The sequence below is a fragment of the Mercenaria mercenaria genome, chromosome 6 (genome assembly GCF_021730395.1).
Source record: "Mercenaria mercenaria strain notata chromosome 6, MADL_Memer_1, whole genome shotgun sequence".
Lineage (NCBI taxonomy): Eukaryota > Metazoa > Mollusca > Bivalvia > Venerida > Veneridae > Mercenaria > Mercenaria mercenaria.
Window position 1 is genome coordinate 70,751,944 of NC_069366.1, and position 19,842 is coordinate 70,771,785.

At 30.0% G+C, this 19,842-nt stretch overlaps 1 protein-coding gene across 1 annotated transcript; it reads right to left on the reverse strand.

Moving 5' to 3' along the window:
• Window positions 1-128: 128 nt before the first annotated feature.
• LOC123548653 (uncharacterized) lies at window positions 129-4,338 on the reverse strand. The gene is made up of 4 exons (XM_045336120.2): window positions 4,114-4,338; window positions 3,728-3,809; window positions 1,935-2,080; window positions 129-500 (listed from the first exon to the last, which is right to left on the reverse strand). The coding sequence occupies exons 1-4, from the start codon at window positions 4,223-4,225 to the stop codon at window positions 223-225; spliced, it is 618 nt and encodes a 205-aa protein (XP_045192055.2). The 5' UTR covers window positions 4,226-4,338; the 3' UTR covers window positions 129-222.
• Between the last annotated feature and the right edge of the window lie 15,504 nt (window positions 4,339-19,842).

The window sequence follows — 19,842 nt, forward strand, 5'->3', positions numbered from 1 at the left end:
TTTGTATGTTATTTGAATCCTGAAGAAGCTAATGTAGCGAAACGTTTGTTAAAAATAAAGTGACTTGTTTTAAAAAGTTTTTGTAGTTTTGACTACTTTTAATACTTATATTCTTGTTTAACACCACACATAACGGCGCCAATTATATATATATATGTATGAAGTAATTTTGATTTAATGAATGCAGGATGTTAGCACTATAGACATCTACAATTAAAAGCTTCAAAAGGACTCGTCATATTTTACTAAGACGTGTATACCGTTTGGGTAGCAAACATCCGTTTCAACCTTAGGATTCGTAGTGAAACACCACAAATATCCTCTTCCAAGCTCACGGCAATAGTTAGAAGCATCAGAAACAGATGTATCGGGGAAAAAATCATCTTTGTTCAGATAATGTTGATGCGGTTGTTGAGAGTCCCAGCGCTGACAGGTGAATCCTGTAGATGTTAGGCTATGGTTTCCTGCGTAATCTCGAGGAAATACACGATCTTGTATATCTAAAATTATTAAAGATTAGATTCGTTTAAACGTCACTGAATCATTGATCTGCATCGCAAAAATGATCTATGCCGTTATATACCCTTAAGACACATGAATATGTAAAGCTCACAACAGCAACTTATCTACACAATTAGTCTTATTTTTGGTATTGATGTTTAGTGATAGAATTCCCTAACCGTTAACATAAGCAACTAAATGAGTTCTAAAAAACTAAGCGGAACGGTTTTTGTACAGTCAGTCACTGTGGCCTTCACCTTTTACCCAGTGATCAACAGATAAATAGAGATCATGTACTCTTGTGAACAATATTCATATAAAGATTGTGGATCGTAGGTCAAAGCGGTCTTAACTTACGGATGTAGAGACTGACATGCAGACGGCTAGTGCCATCAAATAATACGTCTAATTGGGGACATAAAATGTTATCTATCATTTAGCAATTGTATGTTTTTGTAGAAAATGTGAATAAAATTCAAATGTAACGAATAGAAAGCATAATTATACTTACACAGGAGAAAATTATTATTCCAAACATCAATACACTATTACTTACAGATGAGAACATGATCTTGCTGACAAACCGTAGCGAGGAATGGTAATGAGACAGGTTAAAAATTCCAAAAAAAGAAGAAAACATAATACTAGGAAGATTCACAGGGAGATCATTACCTATACCTGGCAAAAAATAAAGAACTGAGGTAATGACTACGGGTTAATTTTCGGAAATAAAATACTGGCTAAAATAAACCATGTTGGTTATGTAACCCCCCCCCCCCCCCCCCCCCCCCAACACACACACACACACACACACACTTCCAATGGTTTTACTCATGCACTTTGGAAATAATATAGAAAATAGTGCGCATTAGATTGCGCTAATTACACAGGAAATATCTAATATTACCCAGCACCCAAAGAGACAAATACCTTATTTGCCGATGGGCGCAAATATGCTAGAATGACATTTATGCAACATTTCGACGAATACCATGTTATTCGTATCAGTGCGCTTTTTAGCCGTTCTGGCATGTTGGTGTGTGGGCGCACTTCAAACACGGTAACATGCCAGTACGAAATGACAGAAATTAGTCACAATATTTTTTCACATACCTGAACTATTCATTTAACTATAATGCTAACGAATCCTAAATAGCACCGGTAGGGTTTGTATCGTGCAACCGTATAAACAGCTACAACTGGTACAACGCAATTTGATTAATGGACTGGAAAACTGAATCGACTGATTTACTAACTGCAGTGTATCTAACATGAAAGGCTTACAGACTTCTCCCAATAGACGTTCTCAAGTAAAGGCTCGCGCTTCAGATCTTACTTTTAAATAAAAAATGCACTGAGACCTCCGTCCTTCTCAGCTCTCGGTATGCTCTGACCAGGAAAAAATATGAAAAAAGAAAGGTGTTTGACCATACCTATTGACCTGCTGCCAATGTTATATTCACATACGAAATAAAAAGCAGCTTGCTCGTTACAGTCAACCGACTCCCAAGTGTTATTGTCCGTTGCTTTATAAAATCCCATTTTTGTACAATCTCCTCTTGATGGTTCGCCAGCTTTCCTGCATATGAATTCATAAGTAATTGTATTATTTAATATGACATTGTGTATTTTTTATCAGCTGGCACACAGAAACAAACAGTCTAACCATGAAGAGAAATTGTCCGTTGAAAAAACTTTCTTTCGTCTTTTCGATCGTATTTTGAAGATTTTATTAGAGAAGCACTTAACAGCGTACCGCAACTCTTTAAGCAGTTAAATTTGCCATGTGCGTATTGGTCATATTTGCTGAGAAATGACATCCTTCCTACTAATTCTAACAAGTACTGTTGTATTAGATTTGTAGAACAGGAGCCACCTAAATCCCCTTCGCTACTATTATTTGATTCAATTATTTATTCAGGTTTGTTTATCTCTGTCCCTTCAAGTACAGTTTTTATCCAGGTTTGAAGTATGTGACCTTCCAAAGGCATTTTATATTGAAAGAAGAAGGGAAATATGGAAAATTAACAATGGTTTCACTGTTATCCGTAGAAGTTTGCGTAGTTGATAATTTACTACTATACGCGTTAGCTTTCTAATATAAGCTTTAAATGCATATGTCGCGGGACTAACGTTTCCATGGTAACGCATTTTCTCTTATTTTTAAACACCTATGTATGATAACGTTTTCTGTTGTTGTTTTTTTCGTTGTTTTTTTCGACGGCTTTAGTGCCATTCTGTTAATTACCCTATATCTTGCTTTTTATCGAACTTTCGTAGGAAAATCTTTCTCGTTTAACGTAGATTCAAAACATTTTATTTCTAAAGTAAAAGATATGTTCGTATTATTTGCAGTTTTTAAAACAAATTTCAAAGCTTAAACACTTACAACAGTACCCCTCGTCTGACATTTTCATGGACAAAAAATCATTGTGCTTGCAATTATTATTCTCATGGATAGTGTTGAAATACAGATAAAAAGCTGAAGCTGTGTTCCTTAAATAGTTCAATGTCAACGGCTTTGAATTTTACATTTAGACATACTGGTTATTGGATTCGTTTCCATGGTAACATTAATTTAATTCAAGAAATCACTATTTTCTACTGAAATTTGAACAATTTTAGAGCATAGTTTTAGTATACAAATACCACATTATCAATGGAAACGTAAAAATATGTATTACAAACCGGACTCCCCAATTTATACTTGAAAATGGCCGAAATTAAAAAATTAAAAAAAACTTTCACCCAACTATATACACAATAACATCAGTAACCATCCCCTATTTTCTTACATTCCGCATAACATTTCAATATAACTACTTAAAAGCAGCAAAATATTGATCAATATCCAGAGCGAAAGACTCATAAAAATATTTTGGCAAATAATGGCTGTTTAAAAATAGTTCAAATAAAAGAAATTGCTCAAAATTACGTACTTTAAAGATAAAAGTTATTACTTTTGCGCAGTAAGTGACATGTAACGTCATGACATCGATGACTTCATTTTAAGGCAACAATGCTTTGTAACGTTTCTGCGGTAATTTATTCATTATTTCAGCAAGCAGGTTCATGTTGTTTTTTCCAGAAGAATAAATATACAAACACATTTATATTGTCGTAAACGTAGTCGTAAATCGTCACGTTAGCTTCCAGTTGGGCATGCGAACATACAAATGTTAATGTATACTACCTCCTTAACACGTACAAATATGAAAGTTCTTACCAGGCGGAATATGTGACAGGGGTGGCATTTTCCCAATATTCGAACAGTCTGGTATCTTTTTCTCCTAAAACTCGATGTAGACCTACGGTAGAGACAAAAGTAAAAGTGCACAGTTTTAAACTTGTTTAAGAGTTGATAGAGACATGTCATAATAAACTTATATGGATTGCCCAATCTTTAACTGCTAGTATGATTAAAATGTTAAAACAAACTTTTATCCTGAAAAAGATCGTGTATTTACAGGTTTGGTTACATTTAGTTAAAGAATACCAGGATGTCAAGTTTCTATTCAAACAAGACCTATATGGAATATTTTGATTTCAAAACAAAAATAATACTCAAATAAATGTTGCGATGTTAATTCTAAGTCAAACCTAGTTATTCACCTATGTAAGCATAATAGTACTCAATTTTGTCATGTCTAAAAGCTGTGCGGAACAAATTAGAATCAATGTCAAGGAGTTTAAAATTCCGTAGTATATATCTGATCAGCTTCATTTCATCCAAGGAACGAATCGAAACAAGCCGTTGTTTTCTTATCCAGCATTCTTTTCCAGCTGAGATCCATGTCCCGTTTACGGAGAAGATACTGTAACATTTGTCATAGCGCCTTGAACACACTGTTGGGTAAAATAAGTCCAGTATTAAATTGTTGAGTACAATCTTCAGCAACGTAGTACAAATTTCGATATGACAAAAATTGTGGGTTTTTTTTCTTAGGTTTAACAAAGTTCTGGACACATGGCGACATTCCAGCTTTGAATGGCGGACGATTATCCCGGGTACATCAACGGGTATTATTTTAGACATTGGGTGGGCACCGACTTCCGTTATCAACCTTGATAACTTTCTGTTGTATTATAATTTTACCCTAGGTGAGGTTTCCAACCCGCAGCGGTGATGGTGAGTGTTTTGAAGTCAGCAACTTTTATGACTCGGCGACGGAGGCTCCATGAAGTAAAGATACAAATACACCACCATAAAATATCCTTAGATATAAGCTAGTATAGTATAATTAACTGTTTTACTTATATGACAAGTAATGTATGTTTGTTTTTAAAATTAAGAAAAAACATGCAGTTATCACAGTCACATTATGCAGAGATGGCAACTAAGGCTACATTTTCAATAATCATATCGCTTATCTCACGATAGCAAGATTTTAACATAGCTCCGTGCGGTAAATGAGGGGAATTCTGACAGCCATGCCGGTTTCGCTGTTTCTGTGGATTTTTTCTAAAGAAATATGACTGCTTTACTTTTTAAATAACACAAACCTAAAATATTGTTTACACTAAACGAAAATCTGCAATGTGCTAAAGCAAGTTAGATGCGAGCCAATATGCACGCGTCATAAAAGTGGAATAACTTCTTCCAGTACAGTCTTCGGTAGAGTTTCGGTTTGACTATCAGATATATATACATTCATGTTACCGTGATTTTTTCATGCATTTGGTGCGCTAGAGTATTCACGGAAAACGAATTTTATAAGACGTCGAAAGATTCGATATTGTAAAATTAATATAGTCTATATACATTTTTATTTCTTTCCTATGATCATATCATACCTACGTAATAAATACTATTTCTCTCTGTCTGAATTAATATGTGTAAAACTACAGTTAATAATTAGTCTTCTGTCTAAACGATAACCAAAAAATCTTCCTGTAGAGTATATTTTGGAAAACACAAACGGACATATAAATGAATTATTCAGATTGATTAGTAAATAGTCTTTAATGTGTTACTTTTCACTCAGTCTAGCTCCACTTTCTCAAGTATGACCTACTGGGGTTTTTTTATCATTTGTTTTCTTTCTACATGAAAAATTAAGTATTAAAGTTAGATAATTTCGAAAAGAAAATATATCACTAAAAGAGGTTAATACCCTTATCGCCGCTTTGATACAAGGAAAGTAAAGTATTGTAGTCATGGCCTTTGAGCTTAAGTGTGACATTTACCATAGACCCAGTCACCTTTGTTGTGCAGTCAGCATGTTGTCCATTGATGTTGGATTATCCTTACACTGCTTAGGACAGACATTGAGCCCATTTAATCTTTTACCTCTAATTGTTACCTTGACATTGGGCCTTGCGAAATTGGTTGTAAACTTTGCATTTCGTCTGAATGAGATTAACAATTGTTGCTAGTTTTATGAAATTAATTCCAGTGACTCAGAAGATATGGAAGAAAGCAACGTCAGATGTAATTTGTACTACAGATACCATCTCAAAGTTACGGTTTTAACTGGTTATAAAGAAGTTGTGTAGTTCATAAGTGGCTGTTTATTCCAACAAGTTTACACTGGAAATATGAAAAGCATTGTTTCTTTAACGCGCGCTGTTGTTGTTGAGATTAAAATCAAACCAGTCCAATATTTTGTTAAATGGCGACGTTCAAGCTGTTAATGCTGGAATAAAACCTCATGTACATTGACAGGCACCTTATAAAAACCACTGACTTCCGTAGCAGCAAGCTTGATGGCTTCTTTTACCTAAAGAACTCACATCCAAAATGAGGTTTTGAACCTACACCAGTGATTGGCAAGAGTAGTTATATAAATAAGGCTATTAAAACAGTTTGACCCCATTTTGACCTTAACCTTTGGCCTAAAGTGACCAATGCTGACCAGTTCAAAAAAACTCCGGTTTGATGGACGTAAGTCCCTGGGACCAAGGTCCACTCACACAATTAAAAAAAAACACAGGTTTTGAACCCAGTGAAGAAAACATATATTTTATATAAAATATATTTCATTAAAAACCCGGAAGGAAACTCCACACTGAAAAGCAATTTATAATAGTTTTGTCCTTATTGATTGATGACGCACGGTGTTTAAATATTTACCGATAAACACTGCAGTATACGTTTAAGTAGGTCACGACTGTTACATGATCCTTAATATGTTATAAAAAAAGGAAAATAACATGAAAAAAGATATTTACCCGTTCATATACTAACTCTATAACCTATAACTCCATTTTATAACTCTATTTTATCGTGAACATGTACATAAGATAACTGCTTAGCAGACGATTAACCAGTAAGGTGGTTATTGGTTTCTCACCGGAGATAATTAATGCTCTTGATTTTAGTTACTATATAAGTTAAGCCGTGTAGAGTTTTGTCCCTTTGACCAAATGAAAACGATAAATCAGAACAGCTTTAGTAATATGTGAAATAGGAAGCGATAGTGTTTTTATTATACCCCCGGCATCTACTGATGCGGGCGGCATATAGTGACTGTCCTGTCGTTCTTTCGCCCGTACGAGGTTAACCAAATGGGACCGTTTCGTCTAGCATCAATACCGCTTACAAGAATGAATTGATACTAATACAGATGTAACCTGTGACCATGTTTCATCTTCAAACATCACCTGACCTCAGTTTGACCTTGACCTTGACCTCGTTTCGGACTTAGGTTTCTTTGTATTGACAAGGATGCCACCGGAGGCATCAAGCGTTTATTGAACACAGCTCCTTGTTTTGTTAGTTGTTCTTAAAATAATTTATAATTGTTTGGAAGTAGTATAGAATATAAATTTTTTGGACACATTTTGACAGTAGTATAGAATATAACGTTTTTTAACCTTTTTTATTAAAATAACTTATAATTGTTTGTTCATTATGTTTTACATTGTTTACTCTTAGTATTTTATACAATAAATCATAAATGTTTATACCATCTTGTAACATTTTTATGAAAAATAAACAATAATAACCACACAATACACTTGTTTTGTTTTGATATTGTATGTTATTGTATTTTACATCCGGAATGTAATTGATTACTTCTTTTGGCGGAGGAAGTCCGAATGGATCAAAGTATATTTTATTTACATAACAAACCCAGTGTGTTCCAGGCCCAACAGAGTCGTCCAAATTGATTATTCCACACGTGTTTTTATTGGTGTTTTTGGTAGATTATTTCTACTAAATACACCCCTAAAGTTTTTAATTTTTAGTTGTTTTACCCATTGTTAAATTTCAAAGTTAAATTGGTTTGTTTATAAATTTTATTTTTTTTACAATAGGAATTCGTCTGTAAGGTCTTCTTTGAGAATCTATCTGTATACCTTTTCCACTAAGAAGGGATGTAATCAAAGGAATTCCGAGACTAGCAGCTAACATAGCTAAGAAGTCATCGTTTTGTTTCTGTTTTTGTGTTAATTTAATTACACCAGTCCCCATTAACTGTGTTCTTTGATTAGGTGTAAGATGGTGATATCATATTTCTCTTATCATTAGCTAGCGAAATCATACCATTTCCAAGTAACTTACTGACACCAGTACTGGCAAGATCGGAGAGAGCACCGATGCCTAACGGCCCTAATATTTTTGGAGCTATTTTTGCAGCTATTGGAAGTACTGTCCGAGCTAACAGACCAGCCAAAGCTCCCAAGAATCCTCCATTTTGACCTTGACTGGACATTTGTTTTGTTTTTTTTTTTGAAATTGTAATTTCTAATCCCTTCTTATTCCTAATAGACTTTTCAATTTGATTGATTTGTGTTTTTGTTAAAAGTAAAGGAAAGTTTCCACGTAATGGTTCAAGTTTTAATCTAAAAGTATATGGGATCTTGTTGTTAAAGGCTTGTGCTAAATTTTTCTTTAGTCCATCTGTTAAATTTACTTTATATTCAATATAATTTAATGTCATTATATATTTTATATATATTTTATTTAAACAATAACAAGTTCATTTCTAACAGTATTTATTTCAACTGTTTCTTCATACAATACAATTGCGTAAACACGATATCTTGCAGTGGGAAGTGTATTTAAATGTAATTGTAATGCAATATGCTTAGGATCTTCTGCAATTCCTTCCTTTTTAAATTCTAAGTTATAATCAAAAAACAAACAAACTTTGAAAATTTAATCTATTAAAAGACTTCCAGTAGTTTTATTAATTTGTTTATAAGAATAATTAAGAACATCATCATAAATTCTTGATATACTTGTATATTCCGTTTCGGGATAAAAAAAAAACACCATTACCAACTTCAAGACGACAAGATTCCAGCCTACAATCATTATCTGCTGCATTAAGTTTAAATGTATCTAATAGATGTGGGTTATGTTCGTGTGAATTACTTTTATCAGGTCGTTGTAAATAAACAAACACATGTTCGGGTTTTGTTACACCAGCTGTTATTCTAAAAGGCATAATAATCTGCTGAGTATCTGAGGATTGTGTCATCATTTCACGAAGATACTTCCACCCTGCATTTGTATATCTTTCAGAAATTAAATTAAGTCCATAATCATTGAAAATTAAACATGGAACCCACAAAATTAATTTAGTTACAATTACCCTACCTGCATCGGCAGCATTAGCTCTATAAATTAATTCATCATCATTTGTTAATTGAAGCGTTATTTGGACTTGACTTGGTGGTAACATGTTTTGTTCCAAACCCTGAAAAAATGAATAATTATTCAACGGAATTTTAGCACTTACATTATTACCACCCTGGATTAATACCTTTCTAGCAGATAAAACCTTTATTATATGTAGCTTGGTCATCTCTGTTTTCAGCACTAGCGGTAGTATCTAAATAAATAAATTCATTTTTTCCAGTTGATTCTGCATAATCCTTAGATAGTTCAACTAAATTTTTTACATTTAATACCTTGTATAAATTATTACAACCATAGACAATTTTTCCATTTTGTTTAACTATTAGTTGATCAATTATTGAAGCTGCATTATTAATTAAAGCAATTTGATCTCCATCAGCATAATTATTACCATTAGCAAGTTTATTAACTTTAAAACTTACTTCAAAATAACCATTAAACGAATCAAAATATAAACTTCTATCATTAATTGTAAAATGATATCCACTTTTTTGCTGTATAACATTATTTCCCAAGACGGATATTAAAGCTGTATCTAATTGAATAGGAGTTAGTTCATATCTTTCACAATACTGTTTGGTTCTAAAGATATATATTATATATTATTTTATCTTTTATAAATTAATTTGTTAATACGTTTACGCTGAGCTAAAATCCCAGATCCTGACAATATTTTATTTATTCTTATATTAATATCCTCCTCATTATTCGAATTTGCTTTTTGTAATTCCTTAGCAATTAAATTACCAACAGCAGGTTTTGTAACTCCAGTACGAGCCTGGACGGGTTTTTTAAAACTTTTGATTTTTTCTGTAATTTTATTAGCAGCCAAATTACCGACTTCCGTTCCAATCTTTTTTGTTCCACTTTCAAGGGCAGTTTTTCCTGCAGTTTTCAGCGCTTTTTTTCCAGCACTACCAATTGAAGATGAACAGAAGATGAAAACAATTTTGTTAAAGTGTCAAAGATACCTGAACCTTGTATAATTTCTTCTCCCGTCTGAGCATCAACATAAATAAATATTCCTTTATTTTTATATATTCTTATTGAATTTATAACATTTTTATTAATTTCAGAATATCCGACTCTGTTTGGTTCCTTCGTAAATGGATAAGCTCTTGTTAAATCTGCAGTACTTAAAGCACAGATAATATCACTAAAATTACCATCAACAAGTGAATTATCAATAAGATCACAATGAATGTAAATTGTATCCACAGAGTTAGTTATATTTGGTGTTGTAGTTCCCCATTCGGTATTTCTCAAAGCTTTTTTCTCAAATCCGAGCAATGTATGAAAATTTGATATTCTTAAATCCAACATAAAATTATAATGAATTGAAATTAGGATTTTAAAACTACTTAAATCAAATTCCAAACTTATTGGGGCAATGTCTGATTTATCAAATTCAAAATCACCATTGCTTATTAGTGTTTCCCTTATATAATTGTTAATGTCTGTATAACTGTAAGAACCATTTGTAAATATGATATCTTTCCATTCTTTACCATTATTATACCGAATTCTTTTATTATCGTATTCATCACTAATATTATTCCAAAAGTAAGTCATAGTGTTAATACTATCCAAACCAACAACATAAGTTTTATTTTTATCTAAAATTAAAGAACGACTGAATCTGACTGTAAAATCGCTTGGAGTATATTTATTATCGTTTTTAACAGCTTCAGAACTTAACATTATTTTTTGTTCCAATTATTTTCAAGAAAAATATTTTTATATAACATTTCATGTTGCTCTGGTAACAATTTATTCATTTTGAACAGTTCATCAATTATGCTAATACCTTCATTTTTTAGTTCTTCATTATTATTTCCAGCTTCAATATTACCACAAATAAGCTCTAAGTTATTAACCATTTCTTCTGGATTGCATGGACAAACGTTATAACCTTGACCCCTAATTACTTTTTTAAATTTCATAGATCTTTTATTGATAGGTAATCCTGACTTTTCTGTTAATTCTTTAAATATTTTCCTAGAATGCAAAGAATGTTTTTATTATTGTTATATCTTTTATTAATCAAATCAATTAAATCATTATCTACCTTAACGTTAATTACTTCTTTTCCAGTTCTTTGATCCTTTGCAATCAATTTGTTTTGACCATAAAGTTTATTAAGGTCAATCAATAAATTACCATATCTACCATCTGTAGAAACTTTATATGGGTTATGATGTTTTATTCCTTTTCCCATATACTTTGCTTGCTTAAGAATATCATCGAGCGCTTTTCTGTATGCTTTTAAATTATCTGACTCAGCTTTAATTTCTTTTTTTTTTGTATAGAATAGTCTGAGGGTTTTTTTTAATTTACTTATTGTACCAGAATCATGACCCAATTTTCTTATATCCTCCGATACATCTTTTATGGTATTCTCTGCTTCTTTCCTAGTCATTTTTCCATCTGGATTTTCAGATTTGCTGTGAAAAAAGTTAAACACTTCTTGTGGTGTGTTATATTTTCCATGTAAAAGTTCTAAATCAACATCTTTATTAAGATCAACTTTAAATTCTTTTGGTCTTGCTCCCAATTCTCTTTCATAATATTCCAGTGTTTTTTCATAATCTTCTTCAGTAGGTTCTTCAGGAGACCATGTTATTGGTTGCGGTTCTTGGAATAGCTGTGGTAAACCATGATATGTTTGTATGTTTTTTATTTCATTACCAAGTGATTCTAATTGTTCTTTAATTCCAGGCAATGCTTTTAATTGTCTTGATAATTTTTCTTTTTGACTTTCTATTCCTTCTGTAATTGGTTTATAAATTTCACTATACATTTCTCGGCCAGTAGCTTTTCTGATTTTTTTCTCTCATTATTTCATCTCTCTTAGCTCTTACCTTTTTGTCCGACTAAGTTTTTTCTTATTCTTATTTCATTAAGTTTTGATTGCATTTATATAATAATGTAAGATAATGTAAGATAATGTAAGATTATTATATAATGGAAATTCCTAATTATGATACAAAAAACGATAAATCTAATAACTTTAAGCAATTTTATCCTTTTATGCCAGATTCATGTTTTAGAATATTAATATGTGGATCTTCCGGATCAGGAAAAACAAATACATTAATGCATATGCTTCGAAAATCTCTTCAAATTATGATAAATTATACCTGTATGCTAAAAACCTAGAACAATCTAAATACCAGGATTTAATTAACCACTTAAATGAAATTGCAGAAAAAATTAAAATAGATCCAAATGAAATACTTGAATATTCTTATAATGAGATAACTGATGTTAATGATCTTGAACCAGATAAACAAAAAGTAGTAATATTTGATGATTTTATATGTGAAGAAAAAAAGTTTCAAAATGAAATAACAAAATACTTTATTTAATATCATTCTTTTTTACTATTTCAGTATTTAGTTTATTTATTTCTGTTCTGATTTCTAACCGATACATATTTTGTAACTTTTTCTCAGCTTCAATAATCTTGTCTTTTAGTTCTTCATGTTTAATCATACTATCTTTTAATTCTTGAACTTGATTGTATAACATTTCAAAATTGGTTCTGAATACTTCTTTCATCTGACTATCTGTCAAATCAGATTTCTCTTCAGGTTCTTTAATAGAATCAACCATAGCTTTTATTTCTTTTTCAATTTTACCTTGTAATTCAACTGTTAATAATGAATTGTTTTGAAAGTCTTTTGTTAATTCTTCAATATTCTTTACTTCTGCTTCTAGTGTCTGTTTTATACTTTTGATATCTTCAAGTTTATAGTCTTCTATTACACACTTTGAACTTTTTTAAACACAAACCGTCTTGAAACTGCATCACCGGGTTTATCTGGATTTCCTAGGTTGATTATTTCATTACCTCCCATATCTAATGATCTGTTCATTGTGTTATCAAGTTCCTTATTTTTATGAACATACGAGTCCATGTCCTTTTTAAGCTTTTTGAATTGTTTTCAATCAATTACTGCTAATGCTAAAGCAATTTCTACTAATGCCGAAATAAATTACCACTAATGCTGAAGCAATTACCACTAATGCAGAAGAAATTACAAAAGTAAAAAATGTTTTTTTAAACAAGAAACACGATTAGCAAGAACAAAAAATACTGTTGACAATTTGTCTGCTTCTGAAGTTGCTACAACAAAACGAGTTGATGATTTAGCTAAAGTAATTCTTAAACTTAATGAAAATTATAATACTTTTAAAACAGAACTAGAAACAGTTAGACGTGAAGTGTTTCTTTTTGAATATTATAATAGCAGACAACTACATGTAAAGAGTTATCTTGGTGGAGGATATGATATTGAAGATAAACAGTTACAACAAAGGTATTAAATGAATTAATTTATTTTGCATTATTTGGATTACGAGCTAATAAGATTAAAGATTATAAAAGTTTTATTAAAACAAATCAAAAATATGCCGATCCCCAAGGATATGAATTGAGTGTATTTCAAGTCCAACAAGATTGGGATTACATAATCGAAATTAATATTATCATTGGTAATATTAAAAGTTTTACTTTTCACTTTTTCTGGCGGGGTGATCGCATAAACGGATATGAGCATATAACATCTGAGGTTAAAAATACAACACTGGTTTTTAAGAAAAAAAATGAAATTAATTTAAGCAAAGGAATGACGTTTTTTTATTTTTCCGGGACCGAAAGGAAGTCAATTTACTATAGAACCAAGAAGTTATGTAAGATTTTATCTAGCTAATTGATTTATTTCCATTGTTTTTTATATAATGGGAATATTCAATAATATAAACGAAAAAGTAAGTAAAATATAAAGGCAAATAATAAGAAAACCTCCTTTGTTTTTAACATCTGCAACAGAAGATGTTGCTAGATTATTTCAATGGAAAGTTGGTAATGCTAGTCCTGGTTTAGTTCAAAATGGTAATAATGTAACAATCAAACAAAATTGCATTTTAAATATTCTTATAGATGCAATTAAATTAGATAAAGGAGATGTTAAATTGGAATAAAAAAACAAAGAAAATAAAATTATTCAAAGATATTATGCAAAAAATAACAGAAAAAATGAATCTATTTCTATTAATTATGCTAATCAATTTAAAATGAATGATGTTATTTATATAGATGGTTTAAACGTTATGAATATTCAATTAACAATTTATGGTTCTACAACCGAGCTGAGCTAAAGCTCATATGGAGCTGAAGCTGCCGCAGGCGTCAGGGGACCAAGGTCCGCTCCGTAAGCTAATGTATTAATACCATTATCAAGAATATATCTTTTATCGTCATAACATGATAAAGATGTTTTATTAATAACATAACTGGAACGATTATGCTTATCAGAACAAATAGCTTTAAAAGTATGGTTAGTTTGGGTTGAATTAAACAAAGTATCTTTGTAATTTTCATTAACTAATGTTTTCTAATGTTTTTTTATTCCTTTACATTTTTTAATGTTAACTTCATTTTCTAATAAATATGAATACATTTTACTTCTTAATCCAACAAATTCAACAATGGGAATTCCGGCAGCCTCATCTTTGAATTTTCCAATTACTTTTTTATTATTATCGAAATAAAACTTTGAATTACTATCATAATCACTATTATCAAACAGTTTTGAATCTTCATAAAAATCCTCATATGCATATTCAGTACTTATTTCATAACATACTGAATCAGTGTCAGTGAATAAAAGCTTTGCTGAACCTTTATACTTTTCCTTAATGTAATTATAATGAAAATCATACATTAAATATTTTGATAAATCAAGAACACACATTCCAACATAACAAGGTCTGTTTAATAATAAACTTTCTTTTACTTTATAAATACCAAACAAATTCTTATTAAACATTGTTGAACTAACAAATGAAGGTTTTGCTATATACTTCAATAAAAAAAATTCATCATGTGTCAATTTAATATTGATTATTTTGCGTAAATTCTCCATCGTCTTACCGAATACAGAGTTGTTCATGAGTTTAAAAAAAAAGTTTTTTAAAAAGAATTCTTTGCTTTAGATCTTTTTTGAGTATTAAAATCAATATATCCTTTTAACCAAGGACTTTCATCAAAAGTTAATATTCTGTGTATTTTTGTTACTTTTAATCCTAATTGTGCATATAGTTCAAGATTTTTAAAATGGACAACATAGTTTTGTTTTTTCATTAAAGTTGGAAGTAGTTTGTTAACATTACTTTTTCCTAGTTCAAATTTTGTTTTAATATTTTTACTATAATTTGAAAGTCATTGATCTTGAATGAGTATCTTTTCAGGTGATAAAGGATTATCATTGTGAAGATCATGTAATGTTTTTGGATATTCAAGATCACATTCAATTATAAAGTTAGTTTTACCTTTTGTAATTAATTTCTTATATTGTTTTTCAGTGACCCATTTAAAATTTCCAGAGGGCAAAGGTCGGCACATAGCCAAACCGTAAAGGTTATTGGCGTCGAGGTACATAATGTATTTAGTTTCTAATTCAGGATCATAATCTTTCATATATTTATTGTTTGCTTTACTGTAACGATTAGCTATATAACTTATTCTTCCTCTCAATCCCTTTTCAAAAAAAAGGATACATATCAATATCAGTTATTAAATCCAGATTTATTCCAGTCATTTTTAACATTGCATCCCAAGCTAACCCAGGGCTACTAAAGTGATGACAAGGGTCAAGTTTATAATATTCCAAACATAGTTTTCTAAAATTTTCAAAAACATCAGCTAAAAGTAAGACGTCAGTTTTTAAATATAGATCATGATATGCTCCCCTTGTTTTTATTTTAAATTTATTCCAAACACTTTTAGCATGCTCATATTCATTGTCAGATATATGGGTTTCGTTTAAAATTGAATAAAACTCTTTTTTAGGAGGTAATTCTGTTTCTTTGAATTTTTCAAATGAATACATGTAATCATATGGATAAATACCTTTTGTTTTTAATAAATTAATTTTTTCTTTTTTAAATTCTTGAGATGTGTACCTAAATTCTGGAATATTTTTTATTAAGTTATCCAACGATTGAGACATAAATTGAAAACTATCTATAAAAATCAAATCACTTACCATAAATGCCATATATCTTTCCATATTGTTAGGATTTACATTAATTTCTTTTTTAAATTTTCCTATTTGTTGCATAATAAAATGACCATCATAACCTCTTAAATTATGAAAAATAACAGGAATTTTGTGTGTTAGTCTAAAGTTAATATTACATTCTGAGTGAGTACTTCCTCTGAATTTTCCTGTTATATGACAGTGATCTCGGACCTTTGGTAAAGTGTAACTTTCCGAAGACTTTGTCTTTGGTCCTTTCGAAAAACTTTGTTTTTCATCTCGTACTGGAGTTTCATTTTCCTTATATTCTTTTCCACAAATATGACAAGCGGTTTGTTTTTTAAATAAAGTTTCATCTTTTTTAGACATTCCCAAATCTAAAGTTTTCATTAAATATTTTCTTACAATATTCCTCTTCCTCAAGCATGTTCTCAATAAACTTAAAAACTGCATTAGGACCTCTGTAAACTTGTGTTGGTTTAGTATATTTATCGTCATAACAACAAACAACTTAATAACCGTAACCACAATATATATGTTTTTGATATGCTTCAGTAAATGAAGATTTAGGTGATGGTAAAGCAGTTGAAACTTTCTTAGTTATTGTTTCAAAATCAGCATAAATAACAAAAGGTACGGCTAAGCATTTATGATAATTTTTAAAATGCATTTTTACAGCTTGAACACCATTTATAGCTAAACAAATTGGAATATGTTCAATTAATATTCTTTCTTGAGAAAAACATTGTAAACATGATTTGCAAAAATGTTTTTTATTTTTACATTTTGTTTTTTCAAACATTAATCTATTAAAGTCTTTTATCCTAACATAATGTGTTTTTTCGTTATTACTGATAAACAACATGTCACAGTGTTCTTCATATTGATATTTTGATATGTACAATGGATAAACATTATTATCTTCATAACCAAATATATTAAATGAAATATCATTCTGAGTTTCTATTTTAGGTATTTGATTTATTGTAACAAGAAACTTTATTCCTTTATAATTGAGTTCTTCTATATATTTTTTATATTTTGAAACTCTATAAGGGTTTTCTTTAACAGGAAATTTGTAAGCCAAATGGCACCATCTAAAACATTCATTATCATCATTCTTTATATTGATCAATCCTTTCCTTGGATGTTGTAATGGTTTTGGTAATTCTAAATAACTAGAAGCAGCCAGCGGTGTATATTTATATCTATTTATATAATGGGCATCAACTGACTCTATTCTCCAGCCGCTTCCTTCTGAAATCCAATTACCAATCCTATTTATTATTTCATCAAAGGCTTGACGTAAAGTGATTTTTATTTCGTTTGTATTAATAATAATTAAAGCCTTTGATTGAAAATAAGCTGATTTATATATTGTATCTGTTTTACTCATTTTCGCAAAAGTTAATTTTAAAACAACATTTATTTTTATACCTTTTAAAGTTTTAAGTTCAGATTTAAGAATATCAAATGAGTCTTCTATAGTTAAATATAATTGATGTTTTGGATCTTGTCTATATGTAATTTTAATTTCAAATTTCTTAATATATTGATTTAAAGACCTCTCAATTTCTCTAACAGGCATCTATATATGATATTTAGAAAACAAATCGCTAAGCAAAAAAAGAAACAAAAAAAAATAAAGTTTAAGAAGAGATAAAATATTTAAATTTATACTTTCTTCCATTTGTTTTCGACTTTCCACTTTTTATCCGGTTTTTCCCTTCGCAGCACATTTTTATTAACCCAGAATTAATATCAAGGTCTTGAGATGCTGCGTAAGTGTTTCTATATGTTTTTTCTTCATTAGTGTCACAACCGGTTGCAATAACTCTTTTAGGATTGTTTCGATGATTTTTTGGTCTGGGGCAATCACATAATCTTACATTATTTTCCTCTTCAGCTAAAGGCACCGCTGGAGGCGCAGGTAATAAACAACCACAATCCCATTTAAACAAATCTATTTCTTTTTAAAAAGATAAGGATCTATAACATTTTGTAATTTATCAATCACATGTCTTTTATATTCACCGCTTACTATTTGATCAAGTTTTGATTTAATAACGTTTCTTCTTTTTAGTACTTTTTTATATGAATTTTTATCGTCATTCATTATTTCTCCTAAAGTGCTAGATAATTTTTACATAATCATTTTATCTACCTTTCTGTTAACCCTTTATATAATATACTTATAGAAAACAATCTTTAAAAGAACGCACTTAAAAAATAAATTCAGCAATCTAAATTTAATACAACTCTTCTTCTTTTTTATTTCTGTATCCGTTAATTTTAATTCCTTCATATACGTTTCAAGAGGCATTGAATAGTTTTTTTTCTTTCTGCATTTCTAACAGTATTGTAAAAATATCCTGAATAACTTTATTTGAATCTTCTTTATTTACTTTTCCAATTCGTGCTTTTGTTATTAGTTGTTTTTTTTTTTTTTGTGATGATGTAATTTTAAAATAGCTTTTTTGTCTTAAACTTTCAGTCTATTAATAAATATAGTAATTACTGAAGGAACAGCGCCAGCAACTACTACAAATATAGAAATGACAGGAACAAGTGCTAATGCAGCTGAGCAACCAAAAATACTTGCTGTAATTTGTAATCCTGTATTTACTCTTCCACAAAATTTATAACTTTTTCTATAAGCAGCAGCAAGTTTAGTCAAGTGAATAATTAATTGATCTATTGTTTCTATTCCATTAGAAATTAGATTTTTATTACTCATTTATATAATATATTTTTTAAATTTAAATTTCTTCCAGTTCACCAAATGGAATCCAACTATTAAATTTTTCACTATAGCCTTTCCACTTTACTAAAGCTTGTTTTTTCTTATAGTCACGTCTAATAACTTTTTCTATTCTAAAAACCTCTTGTTTAGTAGGTAAAAGTTCTTGCTCATAAAATGAACCCTGAATTATTTCATTATTCAAATCTTTTATAGTGTATGTTCTGGGATTTGTGTTATGAATTTTATCAATTATAAATATTTCCTCTGTCCAGTTTGGTGTATATCCCTTTTCAAAATGTCGTTTATGTTTGCTTCAGCGAACTCGATCACCAATTTTAAATTTTGGTTTACTCTTTGGTATCTTTAATTACCATATAAACTAAAGTAAACAGTACCTTTATTTAAGTTTTTACTGGCTTCAGTCGGTGTCATTTGTATACTAGAATGTTTTGTTTTGTTATATTTATCAATCATATCCTGCAATTTATCTAAATAAGTGTAAGTATTATTTGCTGTAAAATATTTCCACATTATTCTTTTTAAACTTCCATTAAATCTTTCAATTACTACAGCTTTTCCTTCATTAAATGTATGATACATGTTAATCTTATTTTTATTTAAAAATGATTCAAACTTTTTATTATAAAATTCTTTTCCTTCATCTACCCATAAATGTGTTGGTGTTCCACCTTTTAAAATTATTTCTTCAAATGCTTTAGTAACAGATTCTCCAGTTTTATTCTTTAATGGAATAACCCAAGCATATTTGCTGAATATATCGATAACGGTTAACAAGTACTTTACACCTTTATAATATTTTGAAAAAGCTTGCATATCAACTAAATCAGCAGACGAAGTATCATCAATATCATTAACTATCACTCTTTGTTTCATACATTTTCGTTTAATTGGTGTATGTAATTCTTCTGCTAATTCATCACTCCATGTTATTTCGGGGGCCT

Coding starts and splice junctions, on each gene's coding strand:
- LOC123548653 (XM_045336120.2), bottom strand. CDS start 4,225: ATGAAGCTGATCAGATATATACTACGGAATTTTAAACTCCTTGACATT. Junction 3,810..4,113: donor GTACTATTATGCTTACATAG/GTGAATAACTAG, acceptor TCTCTACCGTAG/GTCTACATCGAGTTTTAGGA. Junction 2,081..3,727: donor CCTGTCACATATTCCGCCTG/GTAAGAACTTTC, acceptor ATTCATATGCAG/GAAAGCTGGCGAACCATCAA.